This window comes from Myotis nattereri, assembly GCF_964212035.1.
Source record: "Myotis nattereri genome assembly, chromosome: 9".
NCBI lineage: Eukaryota > Metazoa > Chordata > Mammalia > Chiroptera > Vespertilionidae > Myotis > Myotis nattereri.
This window is the reverse complement of record NC_138084.1, coordinates 41474589-41497510: the sequence shown is the minus strand read 5'-3', so window position 1 is coordinate 41497510 and position 22922 is coordinate 41474589. Positions and strand designations below refer to the sequence as shown.

General features: G+C 41.9%; 1 protein-coding gene across 1 annotated transcript; it reads left to right on the top strand.

Annotated features, from left to right (window-relative positions):
* Window positions 1-4661: 4661 nt before the first annotated feature.
* On the top strand, window positions 4662-22371 carry LOC308525485 (olfactory receptor 52B4-like; the record flags this gene model as incomplete). Its single annotated transcript, XM_081100301.1, has 3 exons — window positions 4662-4704; window positions 7399-7582; window positions 21558-22371. 3 exons carry the CDS (start codon window positions 4662-4664, stop codon window positions 22369-22371), a joined length of 1041 nt encoding a protein of 346 aa, XP_080956427.1.
* Window positions 22372-22922: the final 551 nt, after the last annotated feature.

Sequence of the window (22922 nt, the reverse complement as noted above, 5' to 3'; positions counted from 1 at the left end):
GACACCCTTCAGGGCAAACCAGCCGGCCGCAACCCGTGCTCCAGGCCTATCCTATCTAATAAAAGAGAAACATGGTAATTAGCGTATGACCGCTACCCTTCCCATTGGCTAATCAGGGAGATATGCAAATTAACTGCCAGCCAAGATGGCGGCCGGCAGCCAGGCAGCTGACGCGAACAGGGAGGCTTGCTTGCTTTAGTGACGGAGGAAGCCAAGCTTCCTCACCTGCCTTGCTGGCCTCTCAGCTGCACTCTAAGCAACATTGTAACACATATAGAAGCTAAACAAAACCCCGGGCTTCAGCCAGCAGGACCGCAACATTGTTTCAAATAGAGAAGGGTAAATAAAGGCCAGAAATCTGCTTTCAGCAGCAGAGGTCTCATAGCTGGAGCCGAGCCTCAGAGCTAAAGCTGGCCCAGAATAAAAAAAAAAAGGAAAAAAGGACAGGTTGGGAGCTTCAGTCACCCACCAGCCTGAAAATGGCCCTCAGCCCCTCACCCAGGCTGGCCAGCCACCCAAGCGGGACCCCCACTCTGAAGGGTGTGTGACCAGCTGCAAACAGCCATCATCCCCTCACCCAGGCTGTCCAGGCACCCAAGCGGGAACCCCACCCTAAAGGGGGTGTGACCAGATGAAAACAGCCATCATCTCCTCACCCAGGCTGGCCAGGACCCCAAGCGGGACACCCACCCTGATCCAGGACACCCGTCAGGGCAAACCAGCCGGCCCCCACCCTTGCACCAGGCTTCTATCCTATATAGTAAAAGGGTAATATGCCTCCCAGCACCAGGATCAGCAGAGCCGAGAGGCCTCCTGGCACCGGGATCAGCATGACAGGGGGCCGCGCCCAAATCCCCCCCACCCCCGATCGCCCTGTGGCTCTGTGTGAGACAGGGGGCAGGGCCACAACCTCCCTATCCACCCTGCTCTGTTCCTGACACGGGGGAGCTCCCCAACCCCCTGATCGCCCTGCGGCTCTGTGTGTGACAGGGGGCGGTGCCCCAACTCCCCTATCAGACCTGCTCTGTGAGTGACAGGGGGGAGCTCCTCAACCCCCTGATGGGCCCTGCTCTGTGCATGACAGGGGGAAGCTCCTCAACCCACTGATCGGCCCTGCTCTGTGTGTGACAGGGTACGAAGTCCCAACCCCTTTGATGGGCCCTGCTCTGTGCGTGATAGGGGGCAGCGCCCCAACCCCCTGATTGGCCCTGCTCTGTGCGTGACAGGGGGTGGCGTCGCAACCTCCCTATCGACCCTACCTTGAGTGTGACAGGGGGCGGTGCCCCAACCCCCCAATCGGACCTACCCTGAGCGTGACTAGGGGTGGCATCGCAACCTCCCAATCTGCCCTTCTCTGTGCATGACAGGGGGTGGCGCCCCAACTCCCCAATCGGCCCTGCTGTGAGCCAGACCAGGGGCTGCACCTAGAGATTGGGCCTGCCCTCTGCCACCCGGGAGCAGGCCTAAGCCAGCAGGTTGTTATCTCCCGAGGGGTCCCAGACTGCAAGAGGGCACAGGCCGGGCTGAGGGACCTCCTCTCCACCCCAAGTGCACAAATTTTTGTGCACCGGGCCTCTAGTATATTAATAAAAGGGTAATATGCTAATTAGACTGGGAGACCTTCCAGGAGACCTTCCAGACATTCTTCTGGACAAAGCCATGGTGGCGGGGCCGAGGTACAGGTGGTTAGAGGTCAAGAGGAGAGGGCAGTTTTGGGTGACCAGGCCAGGATGGGATGGCAGTTGTGGGTGATCAGGCTGGTGGAGGGGCCGTTGTGGATGATCAGGCCGGTGGGGGGGGGGCAGTTGGGGGTGAGCAGACCAGCGGGGGTCCAGTTGGGGGCAAGCAGGCCATCAGTGGGGGTCAGTTGGGGGTGATCAGTGCTGGGGTCCAACCCCAGCAGGTCCAGGGGTTCCCAAAGGCGTAGACGGAGTCGGCGAAGAAGGAAGGAAGGACACGGAGACAGTGTTCAGTTGATCAGCAGCCTAGCCAGGATCTCCAGCCAGGATCTCCAGCCAAGTTCTGGTCTGGATCTCCAGAGAGGTTCTGCTTAGGATCTCCAGCCAGGTTCTGTGTCCATGTTCTCTTGCTAGGTTCTCCTGCCAGGTACCAGGTTCTCCAGGTTCCCTAGCCAGGTTCGATCACCAGATTCTGTAGCCATGTTCCCTCGCTAGGTTTTCCAGCCAGGTTCTGTCCGGGTTCTCCAGCCAGGTTCAGTCACCAGGTTCTAGTCAGGTTCTCTTGCCAATTTCTGTAGTCAGGTTCAGTCCAGGATCTTTAGCTATGTTCTCTCGCTAGGTTCTGTCTCTAGGTTCTGAGGCCAGTTTCTGTCCAGGATCTTTTGCCATGTTCTCTCCAGCGAAGTTCTTCTGTCTCTAGAGAACGTTCTGTGTAGGTTCTGTGCCTAGGTTCTGTCTCTCTTTCTGTCTCCTTCTGTTCTGACTTGTTACAGCTGTATTTATACCAGTTGATTCAATCCTATCAATCTCTATTCCAAAGGTTAGGGCGTTTCTTATCTCCATTCCAGGGAGTAAAGATTATGTAGCTTAAGCATGATTGTTCGTAGTTAAAATGATTAATTACCCGCCTGGCACTTAGTTAAGAGGTTTTATTCCCTCCCTAACTTCAGGGGAAAATCCCTACCTGGGGATTCAACCTTTCTCGGAGAGGTGACCTTGGTTAAAACACAGTGCCAAGAGGGTGAGCAAACATATTAAGAACAGTATGCCATATGTGCCAGGTCCCTAGAAACAGCAAGGATGGATCGGCTCCCGGCAGATCAGGACTGTAGGGGGCAGTTTGGAGTGAGCTGGCCAGCAGGGGGGGGGGCAGTTGGGGGCAAGCATTCCAGTGGGGAGGGAAGGTAGGGGCAAGCAGGCCAGCTGGGGGGGGGCAGTTGGGGGCAAGCACACTGGCACGGGGGCAGTTGGGGGTAATCAGGCTGGTGGGGGGCATTTGGGGGTGAGCAGGCCGGCAGTGGGGGGCAGTTGGGGGTGAGCAGGCCAGCAGACAGAGTGGTTAGGGGAAATCTGGCAGGCAGGCAGGTGAGCGGTTAGGACATCCCTCTTGCAGTCCTGGATTGCGAGAGGGATATCTGACTGCCGGTTTAGGCTCAATCCCTGTAAACCAGCAGTAGGACATCCTTCCAGGGATCGCAGATTGGAGAGGGTACAGGCTGGGCTGAGGGACACCCCCTATCCCCCTCCCCCGTGCACGAATTTCATGCATTGGGCCACTAGTCTATATATATAAAAGGCTAAGTGTCTCTCTGACCATCCAACTGGTAGCTATGATGCATACTGACTACCAGGGGGCAGATGCTTAATGCAGAAGCTGCCATGACGTGCACTGGTCAGCACCATGGATCTGGCGCCAACAAACCAACACTCGGCTTCCCCCAAGTGGGACACAGGCCCCACCACCACCCCAGAGTGACACCCCACCAAATTGCAGGCAATGCTGCTGAGACCCCATGGAGCAAAATGCGGCCCACAGCCCAGCCCAATCTGGAAATGGTCGCTGTGGGTGCCGGGTAATGATGTCACATAGCAACACCCAGCTTCCTTTCCCTAGCGACTAGCGGCCTTGGAGTTTCTTCAACTCAGGAATATGACTTGCTTTAGAGTCAGGTGCAGACATTTTACAGTTTAATCAAATGTCTGTGAAGTGTTCCCATGTGCTTCATCTCATTTGATCCTCACAGAAGTCCTGGAGTAGGTAGATTGTAGACTTGGTAGAATCCTATTTTCTTTTCATTAACCAGGGGAAAAGAGATTTAGAAAGTTTAGAAATTTGACCTGGCTGAAAAGAAGTAAGAAATGGTGGAACTTGAAAATGACTTCTGGTTTTCTCACTGCACAGAATATAGTCAAACACTGCTGCAGTTAAATATTTCACCCTTTGTTCTCCCTGTGTGATCTACAATAATAATCTGCTTCGTGTTGATATTTACTACTATGTTGCTGACAGTTACCTGAAAGAGAAGTTGGGGTGCTTCACTGGGCTGGAAAAAGTTTAGCTAAATCAGAAAGCAGGTCTAATTAAGCAAGTTTATCTATAGATATAAAGCTCTCACTGGTGCCAATTGCACATGTGGGTTTCGATCTGTCATTGTCAATCATGAATTTGGTTGACATCTCTTTTTTTTTTTTTGGTTGACACTTCTATTGTAGAGAAAGGGCAAATAGCGATATTAAAATATTTCTTCTAATTAATTTCCCTTCAATGTGCACGAATCTGTGTACCAGGCCTCTAGTATTCAGATAATTTATTACAAAGTGTAATGGAAAAAGGTGGGACCAGGCAAATGAAATAGAAATGTGGCTGAGGTAATCAAGACTCACATGTCTTCTACTAATTGTTAAGTTTGTACAATTCTATACCCTTAGACATCAGAGTTGAACATTATTAATGACTCTGGAATTTGAAACTGTGAGTTTTTATGTAATTCTTTTCATGAAGATTAAACCTTTAGAAACCATGAGTCCCTATTAATTGTAAGCACTTATATTCCCATTGTAATAAAATAGATCTGTAGCAAGGCTAGCTTAGGTGGTAGATGATTTTTGTATAGGATCCTCTGGAGAGAAGCAAGAGAGAAATGGACAGGAAGAGGTAAAGGCATTGGGAAATGGTGTTAGCAAACATGTCCATTAGGGACAATGATGAGGCTGGTGGAGACAGCTCTGTCCCTGGATCCCTGGTGTAAGTGCTTCCCTCAAGGGCTTTTATGACAGAGGATAAACAACCCAACTCCTGGAATGCAACAAGCTGAATTTCATCTCCAGTTTAATGTCTGTTCCTGAAACTTAATCTAAGACTGGTGAGTGAATTAGACATCTGTGATTGGGGTGCTTCTATGATTAAGGTAAGGGCTGGGCTGATATTATGTCACAGATAGGCCAGAGATAGAGGACTCTGAAAGACTATTGATATATGTGGGTGCTGAATAGAAAAGACCAGACACACAAATCTGGTTGGTTACAGGGGAAGTGAAGGTTGAGGTGTGGGAAAGGAGTTTCCTGATGTTATTGAAAGTATGTAAGTAAAGTGATACCATCTAAAAAACAACAACAACAACAACAAAAACAGGTGCCTGAATAAATTGACTGGGTCTGAAAATAACCCACAGAAGACTGAAGACATATTTTAGAAAATATGAGAAGTGCCTTGATGATGACTGAGATCTATGCCAGGCTTCCCAAAGCAGGGTGTGGGAAGGGCTTTGAGGAGGCAGCCAGACCGTCTTGGGCAGATGTGAGAAGAACGTATGGAGGAGGAGTCATTTGAGAAGGGATTTCTAGGATAAACGTGTTTGAGCAAAACCTTTCCAACAGGAGGTCAAACAGGCAGTTCTGTAACCTCTTAGTTCTCTGGCTTTGGTCATGGGCTGAAATTAATAAAAATTATGTGCTACAACCTTTCTTTAATAACTTGGCACCATCAGCGTCTATAATCTTTCCTCATCTGAAGCTCTAGTCTTTGTTGAATTGTGTGTTCCCTGGTCTCTTTCTCTCACAGAGCAACCATACTCTCTACAGAGATAGTTCCCTTCTCCAGGCTGTGACTGGGCTGTCTTGACCAGTAACTTTAATGGCAGAGCAATGTCTCTCATCGCTTATAGGATGGCAATAGGAGCTGCTTTTCCTCTCCAGAAAGAAGAAAACAGAGGCATCAAAAGGGGGGACCTGGTGTGGAAGAAATAATCATAATGTGCATAAGATATAACAGCTACTGCAATAGATATTTAGAGATAACTCTTCATCAGAGGGAATTAACATTGGTCTCCAGTTCTCCAAAACCACCTGTTTACAAATTTGTTTCACCCTCAAACTGTAAGCCTCTAGGATCCTGGATGTTTTTCATTTTTTTTGATAGTCCCTGTTTGTAATATGGTACTTGAAAAATGGTAACACTTAAAATACACTTGCTAAATGAGTTAATGAGTGAAAGTACACTTTCAAACATGTGATATAATTTCTACTTCAGAAAAGTCTTTCAAATATCATGGTGTTGCTTGCCTAGCAATAATGCCTTTCTTTTTCCCCATTTCAGTTATTTCTAAACTTAGTTCCGTAAGGTGTGAGCACAAGGAGTGCTTCAGTTGAGGCACATATTCCCTGTGAATGTTGCCTCTTATATATCTTTTAATTGTCTTCTTAAATGAGTGAGAAAATTGTATGTGATAATTTGAGAAATTATTATTATCATTTTTTGGTTAATCCTCACCTGAGTATATTTTTCCATTGATTTTTAGGGAGAGTGGAAGAGAGAGAGAAAGACAGAGGGAAACATCGATGTGAGAGAAACACATTGATTCGTTGCCTCCTGCATGAGCCCTGACTAGAGCCTGGGCTGGGGCGGAGCCTGCAACCAAGGTATGTGCCCTTGACCAGAACCGAACCCTGGACCCTTTGGTCCGTAGGCCGACACTCTATCCACTGAGCCAAATTGGCTAGGGCAATTTCAGAAATTTAAAGTCTTATTTCTATCAGTTATTGGTTTGTGATATTTGGAAAATGATACACATTCATTGAGTCCCGCTTCTCTTAGGTGTGAAATGGGGTTAATATCCAATCCTGAAATTGGATATTCAACATCAAAATTCAGAAATACACTAAGTGCCACATTGCAAAGTGCTTACCATAGTCTCTGGCATAAGGCATATACATAATAAATGTTAGATTAATTCTTCCGTGACTGAATTATGATCTGGTCCATTCTATTCCTGGAACACTACTGGCATTTTAGAATCCTATATTTTTGGTCAATTACTGTTTTCATGAGTCCCTACCAGTAATTTTTCCAAGGAAGAATAATTGTTCTAAACTTTTGACTTCAAGACATCTGATAATGCTCCCTGTGCAAAGGATGAAGTCTTACTGTGAAGTTGTGATTAAGGCCCTTCACAATGAGGAAAAATCTGCCTGTGCGAATCCTCCCTGCCCTGCCGGCACTTCCTATGCCTCAGCTACCTGGGCTAAAAATGTTTCAAGCATGCAAACATTTTCTCATGGTGATTCCCTATTTTCATTCTTCACCTTACATTCACTGCTTAATCTGAGTTCAAGAATCATCTTGTTACTGCCTTCCCAGACACACACAATGGTTTCTTCTCTGCATTGATAACCACCTGTTTTGTAGGAAAGAACATACAATGATATTTTTACTTTAATTGCTTAGAAACATGCGTATCTTTTAATGAGAATGTCACTCATTGAGGGCAGAGCACATATCTTTTTCACCAATGCTTGTGTCTTATTATTTGTATGTTTAAAGAAGATGGAAGTGAGGAATATGTCGAAATTTCATGGTGTCTTCACAAAGAATATTCCAGGAAAATCTGCATTTTCCTCTGTCTCGGTGAATAAGAAGTGATGTCTCTGGTTGTCTTCCCAGGTGTGACTACCTCAAGCCACACTAGTATTAGCCACACAGTCTTCCGCTTGCTGGGCATCCCTGGCCTTGAGAACCAGCACATGTGGATTTCCATCCCCTTCTTCATATCCTATGTCATGGCCCTGCTTGGGAACAGTCTGCTCATCTTCATTATCCTCACCAAGCCCAGCCTCCATGAACCCATGTACCTCTTCCTCAGCATGCTGGCCATAACAGATGTTGTCCTCTCCACGTGCACAGTACCTCAGGCCTTGGCCATCTTCTGGTTCCATGCTGGGGAGATCTCCCTGGATCGCTGCATTGCTCAGGTATTCTTTCTCACTTCCACTTTCATGTCTGAGTCAGGGATCCTGCTGGTGATGACATTTGACCGCTACATTGCCATATGCTACCCGCTGAGATACACAGCTATTCTTACATATGCTCTGATTGGGAAAATTGGTCTATCTTTCTGAGAAGTTTTGGTACCGTATTTCCCATAATATTTCTTCTGAAAAGACTGACTTTTTGCAAAAGTAACATTCTTCCACACACTGTTTGTGAGCACATTGGGTTGGCCAAATTTTCCTGTGATGACATACGAGTAAACATCTGGTATGGACTTTTTCTTCTTATATCAACAATTGCTTTAGATGTTTTTCTAATCATTGTTTCATATATGCGTATTCTCCATGCTGTCTTTCGCATCCCTTCCCGAGATGCTCGCCACAAAGCGCTCAGCACCTGTGGCTCCCACGTCTGTGTCATTATCCTCTTTTAGGGGCCTGGGATCTTCTCGGTTCTCACTCAGCGCTTTGGGCGCCACGTGTCACCCCATATCCACATCCTGCTGGCCAATGTCTGCATTCTGGCTCCTCCTATGCTGAATCCCATCATTTATGGAATTAAGACCAAACAGATCCGGGACCAGGTGACTCATATCTTATATTCAAAACAGATATGACTTTGGGAATGGAAACCAGACTAGTTTTCTCAACATTTCTAGTCATACATTGAGGTAAGATTTAGAAGCTTCTAGTAGGTTGGGGACAGCTGAGACTACATATCTATGTAATCTATAGACTACCTCACTGAGTATATGTTTCTGGAGCAGATCCACAGGGGAGCTTGGGACATGCTTTTCAAAGTCTCTGATCAATACTAAGAGATCAATTTTTTTGTGGCTCAGTAAGCTTTCTCACTCATAGTCTGATAAGCAAACCACTCCTAGTCTGTAGCCCTAGATAGGTATTTGGAAAGAGATGAATTGTTGTAAATTACTGGACTACTCTTTATTGGTTTGTTTTATGCCTTGCTGTGGTGAAATAGTTCCCATTTGTCTTATCTACATTGGGTTGTTGCTCTAAATATTATTACCTTTGCCATCTCTATCATAAAGTTTTATTCTTTACAGGATCACCTCCATCTGTATACATTCCATTATTTGTCCTGAAATTTAAAGAAAGGAAGAGAGGGAAGCAGGCACAAACCTCTGGCACCCCCATTCTCCTATAGCCTTTCCTTTGTTTTTCCGTTTCTTCTTCCTTTTTTCCTTCTTCCTCTTCCTCTTCATCCTTTCCTCCTCTACCTCCTACTCCATCACATCTTCCTCTTTCTAGTCTTCTTCTTCTTTCTCACTCTCCATCACAGTAAAAGACTTTGAAAGAGTTGTCTACACATTCAGGAATCAATATCTTTCTCTATTTTTCCTCCTCTCACACCAGTCAGACAGTTTTCCTATGCCATGGCACGGCCTGTCGCAGTAACCTCCACATTACTGAATCCAATGGTCAATACTCAGTCTACATCGTTCATGACATATCAGCACCGTCTGACACAGTGAAACATTCTCTCATTCTAGAAACTCCTCATTCATTCCATCTTAGTGTATTAGACATAAAATGTGTACAAAATCCCAGTTTTCATCACAGAGATATTCCCAGCTAATATAATTTTATAGAAGGTCACAATATATTTTCTACTATGTATGTGTGTGCAGGTAAACAAAAACTTTTAGTGCGCCAATATTCCACCTACTCTTCTTAAATGCGCCTTTCTCAATTAGCAAAGTAACGTGGACATAATCCCATGCCAAAACTATATATCTCTGTAGGCATTTTTATCACCTCTCTATTTTACTTGTATAAGAATATGCTACATATCAATTATCCAAGTATACCCTTTTTTTAAAATCCAAGTATACTCTTAAAATGCATTTATCCTGTGTCATTGTAATTATTTATTCACTGTTCATTTCTCAATTGAGAACAAGCTTGGCATTCTATATTTTTCTTCTCTAGTGTCTATTATGTCATCTGAAAGGGTAGGCACTAAATCAAGATGTTTAAAATACATTTTTTTTGTAAACTGTAAAACTATGAAATTTTCACTTGAAATAAATTGGAGATAATAAAATGCATAAAGAAGTCACATTTATTACTTCTGTTAGTGTGATTTATCTTTTGTTTAAAAATTTTTTTACATGTCTGAAATTTTTACGTATTTTTTCACATAGATTACATTCATAATCTATGCAAAATCTATTTGTATTTTTAAAATATCAAACTATTTTTTCACATAGATTTATATATTTAGCATAAGTATTTATTATATTTTTAATGCATTTTTAGCTGGCTATAAAATATACTTATTTATGGATGAATTTGCATGTAATTTACCTAAACCATTTCATCATTATTATTATTATTATTTTTTTTGTGTGATTTGAACACTATTAATTATTATTATTTTTATTTTTTAATATATATTTATTATTGATTTTAGAGAGGAAGGGAGAGAGATGGAAACATCAATGAGAATCATTGATTGGCTGCCTCCTACACACCCCCTACTAGGGGGATCAAACCCAGGCAATGTGCCCTTGGTTGGAATGGAACCTGGGTCCCTTTAGGCCACAGGCTGACACTCTATTCGCTAAGCCAAACTGGCTAGGGCCATTTCATTATTATTAACATGCAGTATATTTCACATTTTTCATTTGTTTAAGAACATAATGTTTATTAAAACATTTTCTCATTTTGCCTGTCCATGAATTTTAGTTATACACAAGTCCTTAAATAGTATGTTGACAAACTTATTTTTCTTTGTTTCCTTTGTGTTCCTCAGAAGTGTTTCAAAATCCAACAAGAATTATTTTATTGTAAAATTTTGCTTCTACTTAATTGAGCACCTGAATAATTACAGGCCATATTTCAAAAATATTTGTTGTTTGTTTCAGCAGAAATACAAAATAAAGAAGCATTTTAGCCGAAACCGGTTTGGCTCAGTGGATAGAGCGTCGGCTTGCGGACTGAAAGGTCCCAGGTACGATTCCGGTCAAGGGCATGTACCTGGGTTGTGGGCATATCCCCAGTAGGAGATGTGCAGGAAGCAGCTGATCGATGTTTCTCTCTCATCGATGTTTCTGGCTCTCTATCTCTCTCCCTTCCTCTCTGTAAAAAATCAATAAAATATATATATATATATATATATATATATATATATTTTTTAAAATATATTTTATTGATTTTTTACAGAGAGGAAGGGAGAGAGATAGAGAGTTAGAAACATCGATGAGAGAGAAACATTGATCAGCTGCCTCCTGCACACCCCCCACTGGGGATGTGCCCGCAACCCAGGTACATGCCCTTGACCGGAATCGAACCGGGGACCCTTCAGTCCGCAGGCCGATGCTCTATCCACTGAGCCAAACCGGTTTCGGCAATTAAATATATTTAAAAAAAAAAAGAAAAAAGAAAAAAAAGAAGCATTTTAATGACCACTAGTCATGCCCATTAATAAAATATTTTGTAATCACGAAATGTCTGTCATTTAAGCTTATTTCCACATAACTGTGAGTGTATTTTAAGCTTTACTTTTTCCCCCCCTCTTAATGTTATATAACAAGTATTTTCCTTTAGCATCAAGAACATTATGCAAATAACTCTGTATGCTGACAGCTGGGTACTGGAAATATCAGGGGGAAGACTTTATAAAATATATCCTTGTCTAACCACTTTTCTGTACACCTGAAACTTACACAAAATTTTATTAAATGGGAAGTGTAATTAAAAAAAATAAAAAGGAACATTATGTAAATAGGTCTAATAAGTGTATAATATACTATTATATAGTCTACTATTATTTAGTAAACTAGTGGACTCTTATTTAATACTAGAGGCCCGGTGCAGAAAAATTTGTGCATTCGGGGGGGGGGGGGTGTCCCTCAGCCCAGCCTGTGCCCTCTCATAGTCTGGGACCCCTTGGGGGATGACTACCTGCTGGTTTAGGCCCACTCCCTGGGGAATTGGGCCTAAGCTGGCAGTCAGACATCCCTCTGGCAGCCTGGGAGCTCTCAGGGGATGTCCACTTGCCAGTGGGGAGGAGGCCTAAGCTGCAGTTGGACATCCTTAGCGCTGCTGAGGAGGCGGGAGAGGCTCCTACCATCACTGCTCTACTGGCAGCTGTCAGCCTGGCTTGTGGCTGAGCAGAGCTCCCCATGTGGGAGCGCACTGACCACCAGGGGGCAGCTCCTGCATTGAGCTTCTGCCCCCTGGCAGTCAGTGTGTGTCATAGTGACCAGTCATTCCTAGTCGTTCTGCTGTTAGGGTCAGTTTGCATATTACCCTTTTATTATATAGGTTAGAGGCCTGGTGCACGGGTGGGGGCCAACTGGTTTGTCCTGCAGGGTGTCCCGGATCAGGGTGGGGGTCCTGCTGGGGTGCCTGGCCAGCCTGGGTGAGGGGCTAATGGCTGTTCGCAGGCTGGTCACACCCCCTTCAGGGTAGGGGTCCCCACTGGGGTGCCTGGCTAGCCTGGGTGAGGGGCTGATAGCTGTTTGAAGGATGGTCAAGCCCCCCTCCCCCCAGTGGGGACCCTCACCCAATGGAGGTTTGGCCAACCTGAGTGAGGGGCTCATGGCTGTTTTTAGGCTGGTCACACCCCATTTAGGGTGGAGGGTCCCCACTGGGGTGCCTGGCCAGTTAGGGTGAGGGGATGAGGGCCATTTTCAGGCTGGCCAAGCCCCCCGGCGACTGAAGCTCCCAGCCTCTCCTTTTTTAAATTTTTTTATTCTGGGATTTATTTACCTTCTATAATTGAAACTTTGTTGCCTTCAGTGGAGCTCAGAGCCGGCTCCTGCTCACTCTCAGCTCTATGGCCACGGCCGGCTGAAAGCAGGTATTTGGGGTTTATTTATCTTCTATAATTGAAACTTTGTTGCCTTCAGTGGAGCTCAGAGCTGGCCGGAAGCTTGGCTTCCTCCATCACTGGAGCAACCAAGCTTCCTGCTTGCTTCAGCTCCATGGCTGCTGGCTGCCATCCTGGTTGGGTTAATTTGCATATAGTCACTCTGATTGGCTGGTGGGCGTGGCTTAAGGCATAGCGAAGGTATGGTCAATTTGCATGTTTGTATTTTATTAGATTAGATTTACATCTAAATAATTGACAGTGTAAAAATTGTATGAACATAATCAATAATACCATTTGCTATATTTTGTGTTCTTGTGGTTTATTATAGGGAAGATTCTTGAAAACTTTTACTGCATCTATGTGATTGGTCCATGTCAGGTTGAATGTGTTTTTTATGTGCAAAAATTTTTCAAATGTACCTCTCAGGATAATTTGTGTTTTCCAAAAATTGACTGGAATCTAATAATGTAATATTACATATAGAAAGCCTTAAACACTCCACCAGAAAAGTATTAGAACTAATCAACAAATTCAGTAAAATTACAGGATAGAAAATTAATATACAAAAATCTGTTGTTTTATAAACTAATAACAATATATCAGAAAGAGAAATTAAGAAAACAATCTCATTTACAACTGCATCAAGAAGAATAAAATATGTAGCAATACATTTAACCAAGCAGGTAAAAGACCCGTACCCTGAACTATAAGACATTGGTAAAAGAAATTGAAGAAGATATAAATAAATAAAAAACTATAATGCACTCATGGATTGAAAAAATTAATATTGTTAAAATGTTTATGCTACCCAAAGGGATCTACAGATTCAATGCAATTCCTATAAAATTCCAATGGCTTTTTTCATAGAAATAGAAAAACAATCCTCAAATGAGTATGAAATCACAAAAGCCAAAGCAATCTTGAGAAAAAAGAACTGGGAGGCGTCGGGCTCCTTGCTTTCAAACTATACTACAAAGCTCTAGTGATCAAAAAGTATTTTCCTGACATAAAAACAGAAACATAGATCAATGAAAAGTTCATTCAGGTCAAAGCCAAAGGAGCCAATAATATAAAATGGAGAAAGGACAGTTTGTTCAATAAGTGGTTTTGGGAAAACCACAGTCACGCAAATGGATCAAACTGTACCACCATACACAAATATTGACTAAAAGTGGATTAAAGAATTGGACATAAGACTTGATACCATAACATTTCTAGAAGAAAACTTATGCAGTAAGATTCTTGACATAGGTCTTGGCAATAAATTTTGAATCTGACTCCAAAAGCAAAGGTAAGAAAAGCAAAAAATAAACAACTAGAACTACACCAAACTAAAAAGCTTCTGCACAGGAAAGGAAACCATAAAAAAGAAAAGAGAAGGTAACCTACTGAGTGAGAGAAAATATTTGCAAATCAGGTGTCTGATAAGGGGTTCATGTTTAAAAAAATATAAAGAACTCATACAATGCAAGAGTAAGACACTCCTTCCTCCGCTGCAAACAATTCCATTAAAAAATAGGCAGAGGATCTGAATAGACATTTTCCCAAAGAAGATATGCATATAGCCAATAGGTACATGAAAAAGTGCTCAACATCATTAATCATCAGGGAAATGCAAATGGAAACCACAATATGACATCACCTCACTTCTGTTAGAATGGCTATTATCAAAAGCCAAGAAATAACAAGTATTGAAAAGGATGTGGAGAAAAGTGAATCTTTGTGCACTGTTGATGGGAATGTTAGTGAGGACAGCCTCTATGGAAAATGGTTTGAAGGTTCCTCAAAAAATTAAAAATAGAGCTACAGTATGATTCTGTAATTCCACTTCTGGGTATATATGTGAAGAAAACAAAAACAATAATTCAAATAGATATCTGCATCTAAATAATCTGCAGCATAATTTACAATAGGAAACCTATGGAAATAACCTACATGTCCATCAATGAATAAATGGATAAAGAAAATATGATATATGTATATATATGAAATAAATAATGTATATATGAATTAAACCTTGTGACATGAATGGACTTTGAGGGCATTATGCTAAGTGAAATAAATCAGAGAAAAACAAATACCTTATGATCTCACTTATATGTGGAATCTAAAATCTGCTCTCTGCCGCCCCCCACCCCCCAGCCCCATAAAAACGAGCTCATAGGTAAAGAGAACTGATTAGAGGTTGCCACAGGTGGCGGGGGGTGGGGGGTGGGTGAGAGGAGTGGGTGAAATGGGTGAAGAGTATCAAAAGGTACAAACTTCTAGTTATAAAATAAATGTCATGTGATATAATTATACCATGGTTAATAATACTGCATTACATATTTGAAAGTTGCTAAGAGGGTAGATCTTAAAACTTCATTACAAGAAATAAACTTTTTATATCTATGAATAATGTCAAAAGCTTGCTAGACTTACTGTGGTTATCATTTAAAAATGTATAAATATGGAACCAGTATGTTGTGCATCTGAAACTAATATAATGAAAAGATATTTTGAAAATTACAATTTACACCTGGCTGGTGTCACTCAGTGGTTGAGTATTGACCTATGAACCAAGAGGTCACAGTTCGATTTCTGGTCAGGGCACATACCCTGGTTGCAGGTTTGATCACCAGTGTGGGTGTGCAGGAGGCAATCAATCAGTGATTCTCTCTCATCATCGATGTTTCTATCTCTCTCTCCCTCTCCTTCCCTCTCTTAAAGCAATAAAAATATATTAAAAAAACAAAAGCCACAATTTACTTCTATATTCTCCTCCCCAAATCTCTTAACTTCAGTATAATAATGGACACTAGACAAATATCAATTGAGGGACATCTTATACTGATTAAAACTGTAAGATCCTCAAAAACAAGGAAAATCTGAGGAATGGTTATAGCCAAGCATCCCAAAGAGAGTGACTACTAAATATAATGTGGTATCTTGAAGGGATCCTGGAATAGCAAGTGGACATCAGGTAAAATTTCAGGAAGTCTGGATGATAGTTAATATAATGTATTAGTACTAGTTTATTAATTGTAGCAAGTGTATTATACTAAGGTGACATGTTAACTGCGTTGGTGGTAGCTGTGTACTATGCATTTTTTCTTTAAAGCTGTTCTAAAAAGTAAATTTATAAACAATTTTATTTTATTTTATTTATTTATTTTTAAAATATATTTTATTGGTTTTTTACAGAGAGGAAGGGAGAAGGATAGAGAGTCAGAAACATCGATGAGAGAGAAACATCGGTCAGCTGCCTCCTGCACACCTCCCACTGGGTATGTGCCCGCAACCCAGGTACATGCCCTTGACCAGTATCGAATCCGGGACCCTTGAGTCCGCAGGCTGACGCTCTATTCACTGAGCCAAACCGGTTAGGGCATAAAAACAATTTTATATTGATTTTCAATTTATATGTTTGATTCATGATGAGATCAATAATCCTCATAAAATTCACAATAGAACCACTATAGGTCCAGCTATTCCCAATTCTGGGTATATATCCAAAGAACTATAGTCAGGCTAAGAGATATTTGCCCTTCAATAAATTTTGTAGGAAATTGAATAATACAACTCAATTCTTATTAATGCTTCTTTTTTCTTTTAAATATATTTTATTGATTTCTCACAGAGAGGAAAGGAGAGGGTTAGAGAGTTAGAAACATCAATCAGCTGCCTCCTGCACACTCCCCACTGGGTATGTGCAACCAAGGTACATGCCCTTGACCAGAATCGAACCTGGGACCCTTGAGTCCACAGGCCGATGCTCTATCCACTGAGCCAAACCAGTTAGGGCAATGCTTCTTTTTCAATTGAAATACTCTGATGGGGCAGTTTGTTCTAATACTATGTTATAAAGCAGTGATTTTCAACTTTTTCATCTCATGGCACACATAAAGTAATTACTAAAATTCTGCAGCACACCAAAAATATATATATTTTGCTGATCTGACAAAAAATAGGTATCATTTTGATGTACTTGCACCGGACAGCTATTGTGTTGGCTGTTGTCATTTCTTAATTTGACAGTCTAAGGGAAAAGAGGTCAGTGCCCTGGACTAAATAGTCAGGTATTGCCTGTTTTAAAATTCTGTTAATATAGTTCAATAATCCCCTCTGCTGACACATTCGCAGTGCCCCCAATTTGAAGCAAATCAACAGTAACAATTGTCAAATCCATGGAATAAGAAGTTGAAATTCATAGTTACCATAATGTGAACTAGTGTGAGGAGACAAATCTCAAAAATTGGGATTTAAGAATTTTCTAATAAGAGTCTACTGGTCACATGAAAGTTATGGCTGTTAATTTAAACTTATTGAAACTGAGAAGAGAGAGGTGTATTTAACTTTACAAGAAAGTGCAATGCATTTTTGAGCATTTATTGGTCATTTTGGAATAATAAATTGATCTTAGAATTTCTAGGAAATATAAAATTTAGCAAATATCACCTATTTGACTATAAAGTATTATACAAAGCGGAATTGTATCTTGAGACGGTCACAATAGCTTCTCACAAGTCTGATTACTTCTGAATTCTGTACATGCTGCTGTCTTAATAGATACTCATTTGGACTCCTTAAACATTGAGTGTGAGATGCACAAATGTGCTAATTCTATCCACAAAGACATGCATGAATAACAAAGTGCATTAATTTTATAGAATTATTTAACTAATAAAAGTAAGATTTTTAGGAGAGCATGAAGACTGGCTGATAAAAATTTTTCTGTATGTATTTATATTAAGAAATACCCCTTTTTTCATAAAGGTGGGATTACTTTGTTTTTCCTGTCTTTATTATCTGATTTTTAAACAATAAGGTACAAGATTACCTTTATAATCAGAATATAAAGTTATTTCCAAGTTGAAAAAAATTTCACACCATACATTCAGGATAAGTAAAATCTAGATTAAATACTTACAAAAGAATATAAAGAAAACAGAATTTTTTTCCCAGCCACCATAAATGTAGACTTTTGGTGGCCAAGTACTAAACAGAATGATACACTAGGCAGGCAAATGAAATGAAAATATGTCACAAATGTCAAGAGTGATTTCTTCTATATATTGTGCACAAATATTTATGTACCCTTAGGAAATAATTAAAACTCCTTATTGCCCTGGATGGTGTTGCTCAGTGGTTTGAGCGTCGGCCTGTGCACGGAAGTGTTGCAGGTTCAATTCACAGTCAAGTGCACATACCTGGGTTATGGTTTTGCTTTCTGCCCACTGGTGGGATGCGTGAGGGTGGCAGCCAGTAGATGTGTCTCTCTCACATCCATTTTTTTCTCTCCCTCTCTCCCTTTCACTCTCTCTGAAAGCAATAGAAAAAAATATCCTCAGGTGAAGATTAACAAAAATCACACCAAAAACAAAAACAAAAAACACCCTCATTATTTATGAATACGAATCTTATGACCACTCCAGGGATGAATATAACTGCAACATCATCCCCTCCATGAAAAATTGAAAATTATTTTTACTTATTTCTTGCATGGATTAATATTAGAGATTGGAAATAACTTTAATATTGATTTAGGTATTAAAACAGGCTTGCAGAAAAGCTGGTTTAGATGGGAGGGATTTTCTTACAGTAAAAAACATCATAAATGTGAACACTTGGTGTGGGATGGATTTCAGACATGTGAGGAGGAGAAGGAGATAAAATAGGAGAAGCTCTAGGGAGGGGGGAAATAGAGCTGAGAATAAGGCCATTTGGGAAGAGGATGAGGCTGTTGGAGACAGCTATGCCCCTGGGGTCCTGATGTAAGTGCTTCCTTCAAGGGCTCTCATGAAAGAGAATAAATAGCTCAACTGCCTGGTCCCCAACAAACTGAATTTCATCTCCAATCTCACGTCTGTTCCTGAAGACTCAGTAAAAGCTGGTGAGTGAAATAGACATCTATGGGTGGAGTGGTTTCAGGATCAGGGTAAGGAGGGAGCTGGCCAAGCCATACAGGTCAGAGGGAGGTTATTGATATATATGGATGCAGAAATATAAAGATGAGTGGCATCTTTCTGGTTGGTTACAGCATAAGTGGAGGGTAAGATGTGGGAAGGGAGGTTGAGAGTACTAGTATATGGGTAGCTGAGGTTAATGAAGTTTGGCAAATAAAGAGAAGTAGTCCTATATAATGAAAGGCTAATATGCAAATTGTCCCCTTGGGCAGGAGTTTGACTGGGCGGGAGTTCAACCTGACTGTGCAGCTTCCAACTGGCCAGATCAGAGCCCCGATCAGCCTCCCTGACCTCCCACAGCCCCTCTCCTCGCCAGCCAGGCCGAGAGACCCCACCTGTACACGAATTTGTGCACCAGGACTCTAGTCCAATATATGACAAGTGTCCTAATAATGAGATGACATGAGAAAACAGAAAAGATATTGACTTAGACTGAAGACCCCTCTTGGCAAATATGAGAAGAGCCCTGAGAATGACAAGGATCTGTGCTAGCCTTCCCAAAGCAGGACTTGGGGAGTGAACCAGGACATCTTGGGCTGTTGTGAAAGGGGAATAGGGGGAAGAGCATTGAGTGGAGCACGTAGATAAACATGTGTCAGACCAAAGTCACTCTACCTTGGACAGGAGACCAATCAAACAGGCATATCTTCAACCTTTGAGCTCCCTGGTTTCTCTCTCTGGCTCCAATGAACACAATTTCCTCTCCTGCTCCCTTTCCTCAAACACATGGCCATTACCAGCTTCTATAATCTTTCCTCCTTTCCAGCTCTGCATTTGTTGCTTTGTGTCTTCTGTGGCCTTTTCTTTCTTGCCATTTCCCCCCTTTACATTCCCAATCAGGTCTGTGTGGACACACACCAGCTCTCACATCCCTCTGGTACCATCCCACTTTTTTTTTCATGCAGGAAGTCAGCTGCCTTCACTGGAGAGAACTTTAAAAAAAATGTTATCTTTATTGTTGAAAGTATTACAGATGTCCCCCCTTTTTTCCCCATTGACTCCCTCCACCCCACACCCATCCCTTCCAGGCCTTCATCACATTATTGTCTGTGTTCATGGGCTATGTACATATGCATATAAATTCCCCAGTTAATCTCTCCCAACCCTCCTACCCCCTCTGAGATTTATCAGTCTGTTCCATGCTTCTATGTTTCTGGATCTATTTTGCTCATCAGTTTATTTTGTTCATTAGATCCCACATATGAATGAGATCATGTGATACTTATTTTTCTCTGACTGGCTTATTTTGCTTAGCATAATACTCTTCAGGTCCTTCCATGCTGACTCAAAGGGTAAGAGATCCTTCTGTTTTATATATTCCAGGGTATAAATGTACCAAAGCTTTTTTATCCACTCCTCTACTGATGGCACTTGGGCTGTTTCCAGATCTTAGCTATTGTAAATTGCGCTGTTATGAACATAGGGGTGCATATGGTGCATATATTCTTTCTGATTGGTGTTTCAGGTTTCTTAGGATATATTCCTTGAAGTGGGATCACTGGATCAAGTGGCAGTTCCATTTTTAATTTTTTGAGTAAACTCCATACTGTTTTCCATAGTGGCTGCACTAGTCTGCATTCCCACCAGCAATGTACAAGGGTTTCCTTTCCTCACCAGCACTTGTCGTTTGTTGATTTGTTGATGATAGCCATTCTGATATGGAGAGAACTTTTTCATAAAGCAGCCATATGCTCTACAGGACACAGTACCGTAACTAGGTCAGATGATTGGGCCCTTTTGTAGGTGACTCTGATAACAGACCATGTTCCTCCAGCACTTGGAGGATGGTAATTGGTAATTTTCCCCAGAAAGGAAAATTATGGGCATCATGTGGGTAACTGGAGTGGAAGAAATAATGTTATTGAGCATGAGCTATAACTTAGCTATGGAGCTAGATATTTTAAAATACTTTTTTATTAGGGGGAATTAACATATGTCTTCAGCTCTTCAACCTATGTGTTTATGCCAAACCTAAGTCCATAGGACTTGGTCAAATTCCACCCCCCCCCCCCATCTCCAGTTTGTAATATGGTACCTGAAAAACAGTTACTGCTTCCTAAATGACAGAGTTAACGAATGAATGAATGAATGCACACTAAGAACTAAATGATAGAATTTCCACCCGAAGAAAAAGCTTTAAAATATCATGCACAACGCCTCCTAGCAACAATGCCTTCCTTTAAAATTTTAGTCATTTGTAAACTTAGTTCCTTAAGGTGTGAGCATGAGCAGTGCCTCACCTCAGGCACACAGGCCCTATTAATGCTACCTCTTAAAGTTCCCTTGATTCTCTTCACAAGCAAGCAGATTGTATATGGTGAAGTCAGAGGGATTTCAAATCTCATTTCCGTCAATTATACCAAATTTGTCTGAACAAACATCTACCCTGCTTTTTTCAGTATTCCCTATGCACAGCCACCCAGAGCTGAACACTGTTTCACGAAGATGCTATACTTGGTTTTGAATACCCACGTTTTCTTTTGTTGTTTCTCTTTATTTTCTTTCTTTTCTGTATGATAAAGTACCCACCACAAAGCTAAGTTCAAGTTCTTCACGTTCAAGGAACACTTGTTACAGCCTTTCCAGATACATAGAATAATTCCCTTTTGTCTTTTCATAATCCTCTGTTGGTAGGAGAAATACATACAATAAAATGTTTTATTTGATTAGCTGGGAATATGTATACCTTTTAATCAGACTGTCACTCATTAATGCAGAGGCTATAATCTATTATCTTATATGTTTCTTTTTATTTGCATGTTCAAAGAAGAAGGAATATGTCAAAAGGTCTTGTGCCTTCAGAAAGAATATTACAAGGAATACTGTGTTTTCCTGTGTCTGTGAATAAGAAGTGATGTCTGTGGTGGTCTCCCCACATGTGACTATCTTAAACCACACTAGTGTTAGCCACATTGTGTTCCACTTGCTGGGCATCCCTGGCCTTGAGGACCAGCACATGTGGATTTCCATCCCCTTCTTCATTTCCTTTGTCATTGCCCTGCTTGGGAATAGCCTGCTCATCATTGTTATCTTCACAAAGAGCAGCCTCCATGAACCCATGTACCTCTTCCTCTGCATGCTGGCCGGAGCAGACATTGTCCTCTCCACGTGCACAGTACCTCAGGCTTTGGCCATCTTCTGGTTCCATGCTGGGGAGATCTCCCTGGATCGCTGCATCGCTCAATTCTTCATCATCCACTGCACTTTCATCTCTGAGTCAGGGATCCTGCTGGTGATGGCATTTGATCGTTACATTGCCATATGCTACCCACTGAGATACACAGCTATTCTTACGTATACACTGATTGGGAAAATTGGTGTTACCATCTTTTTGAGAAGTTATTGTACAATTTTCCCCATAATATTTCTTTTGAAAAGGTTGACTTTCTGCCAAAATAATATTATTCCGCATACCTTTTGTGAACACATCGGCTTAGCCAAATATGCTTGTAATGACATTCGAGTGAACATCTGGTATGGACTTTTTGTAATAATAACGACAGTGGTTTCAGATGCCCTGTTAATTTTTGTTTCCTATGTGTTGATTCTCCATGCTGTCTTCCACATGTCTTCCCAAGATGCTCGTCAGAAAGCTCTCAACACATGTGGTTCCCATGTCTGCATCATCATCCTCTTTTATGGGCCTGCCATCTTCACTACTCTTACTCAGCGGTTTGGACGCCACATTCCTCCTCATATCCACATTTTGCTTGCTAATGTCTGCATTCTGGTTCCACCTATGCTGAATCCCATCATATATGGGATCAAGACCAAGCAAATCCGAAAGCAGGCTGTTCACATGTTTTTTCCCAAAGCAGGAATAACTTTGGAAAAGGACCAGAGTTTTCAGCATCTATAGCTACTCATGGTGTGATCTATGGAAGTGGTGGATGGAAATATTGGTGGTAAACTGGAAATACTAGGAAACACTAGGAAATAGCTCGAAGATGGTGTTTTTTGTTTTGTTTTGTTTTTTTATAACTTTTTTTAAAAAACATATTTTATTGATTTTTTGCAGAGAGGAAGGGAGAGAGATAGAGAGTTAGAAACATTGATGAGAGAGAAACATCAATCAGCTGCCTCTTGCACATCTCCTACTGGGGATTGTGCCTGCAACCCAGGTACATGCCCTTGACCGGAATCGAACCTGGGACCTTTCAGTCCGCAGGCCGACGCTCTATCTACTGAGCCAAACCGGTTTCGGCAACTTTTTTAATTGATTTTTTACAGAGAGGAAGGGAGAGAGATAGAGAGTTAGAAACATCAATGGGAGAGAAACATCGATCACCTGCCTCTTGCACACCTCCTACTGGGGACGTGCCCACAACCAAGGTACATGCCCCCAGCTGGAATTGAATCTGGGACCCTTCAGTCTGCAGGCTGATGCTCTATCCACTGAGCCAAACCGGT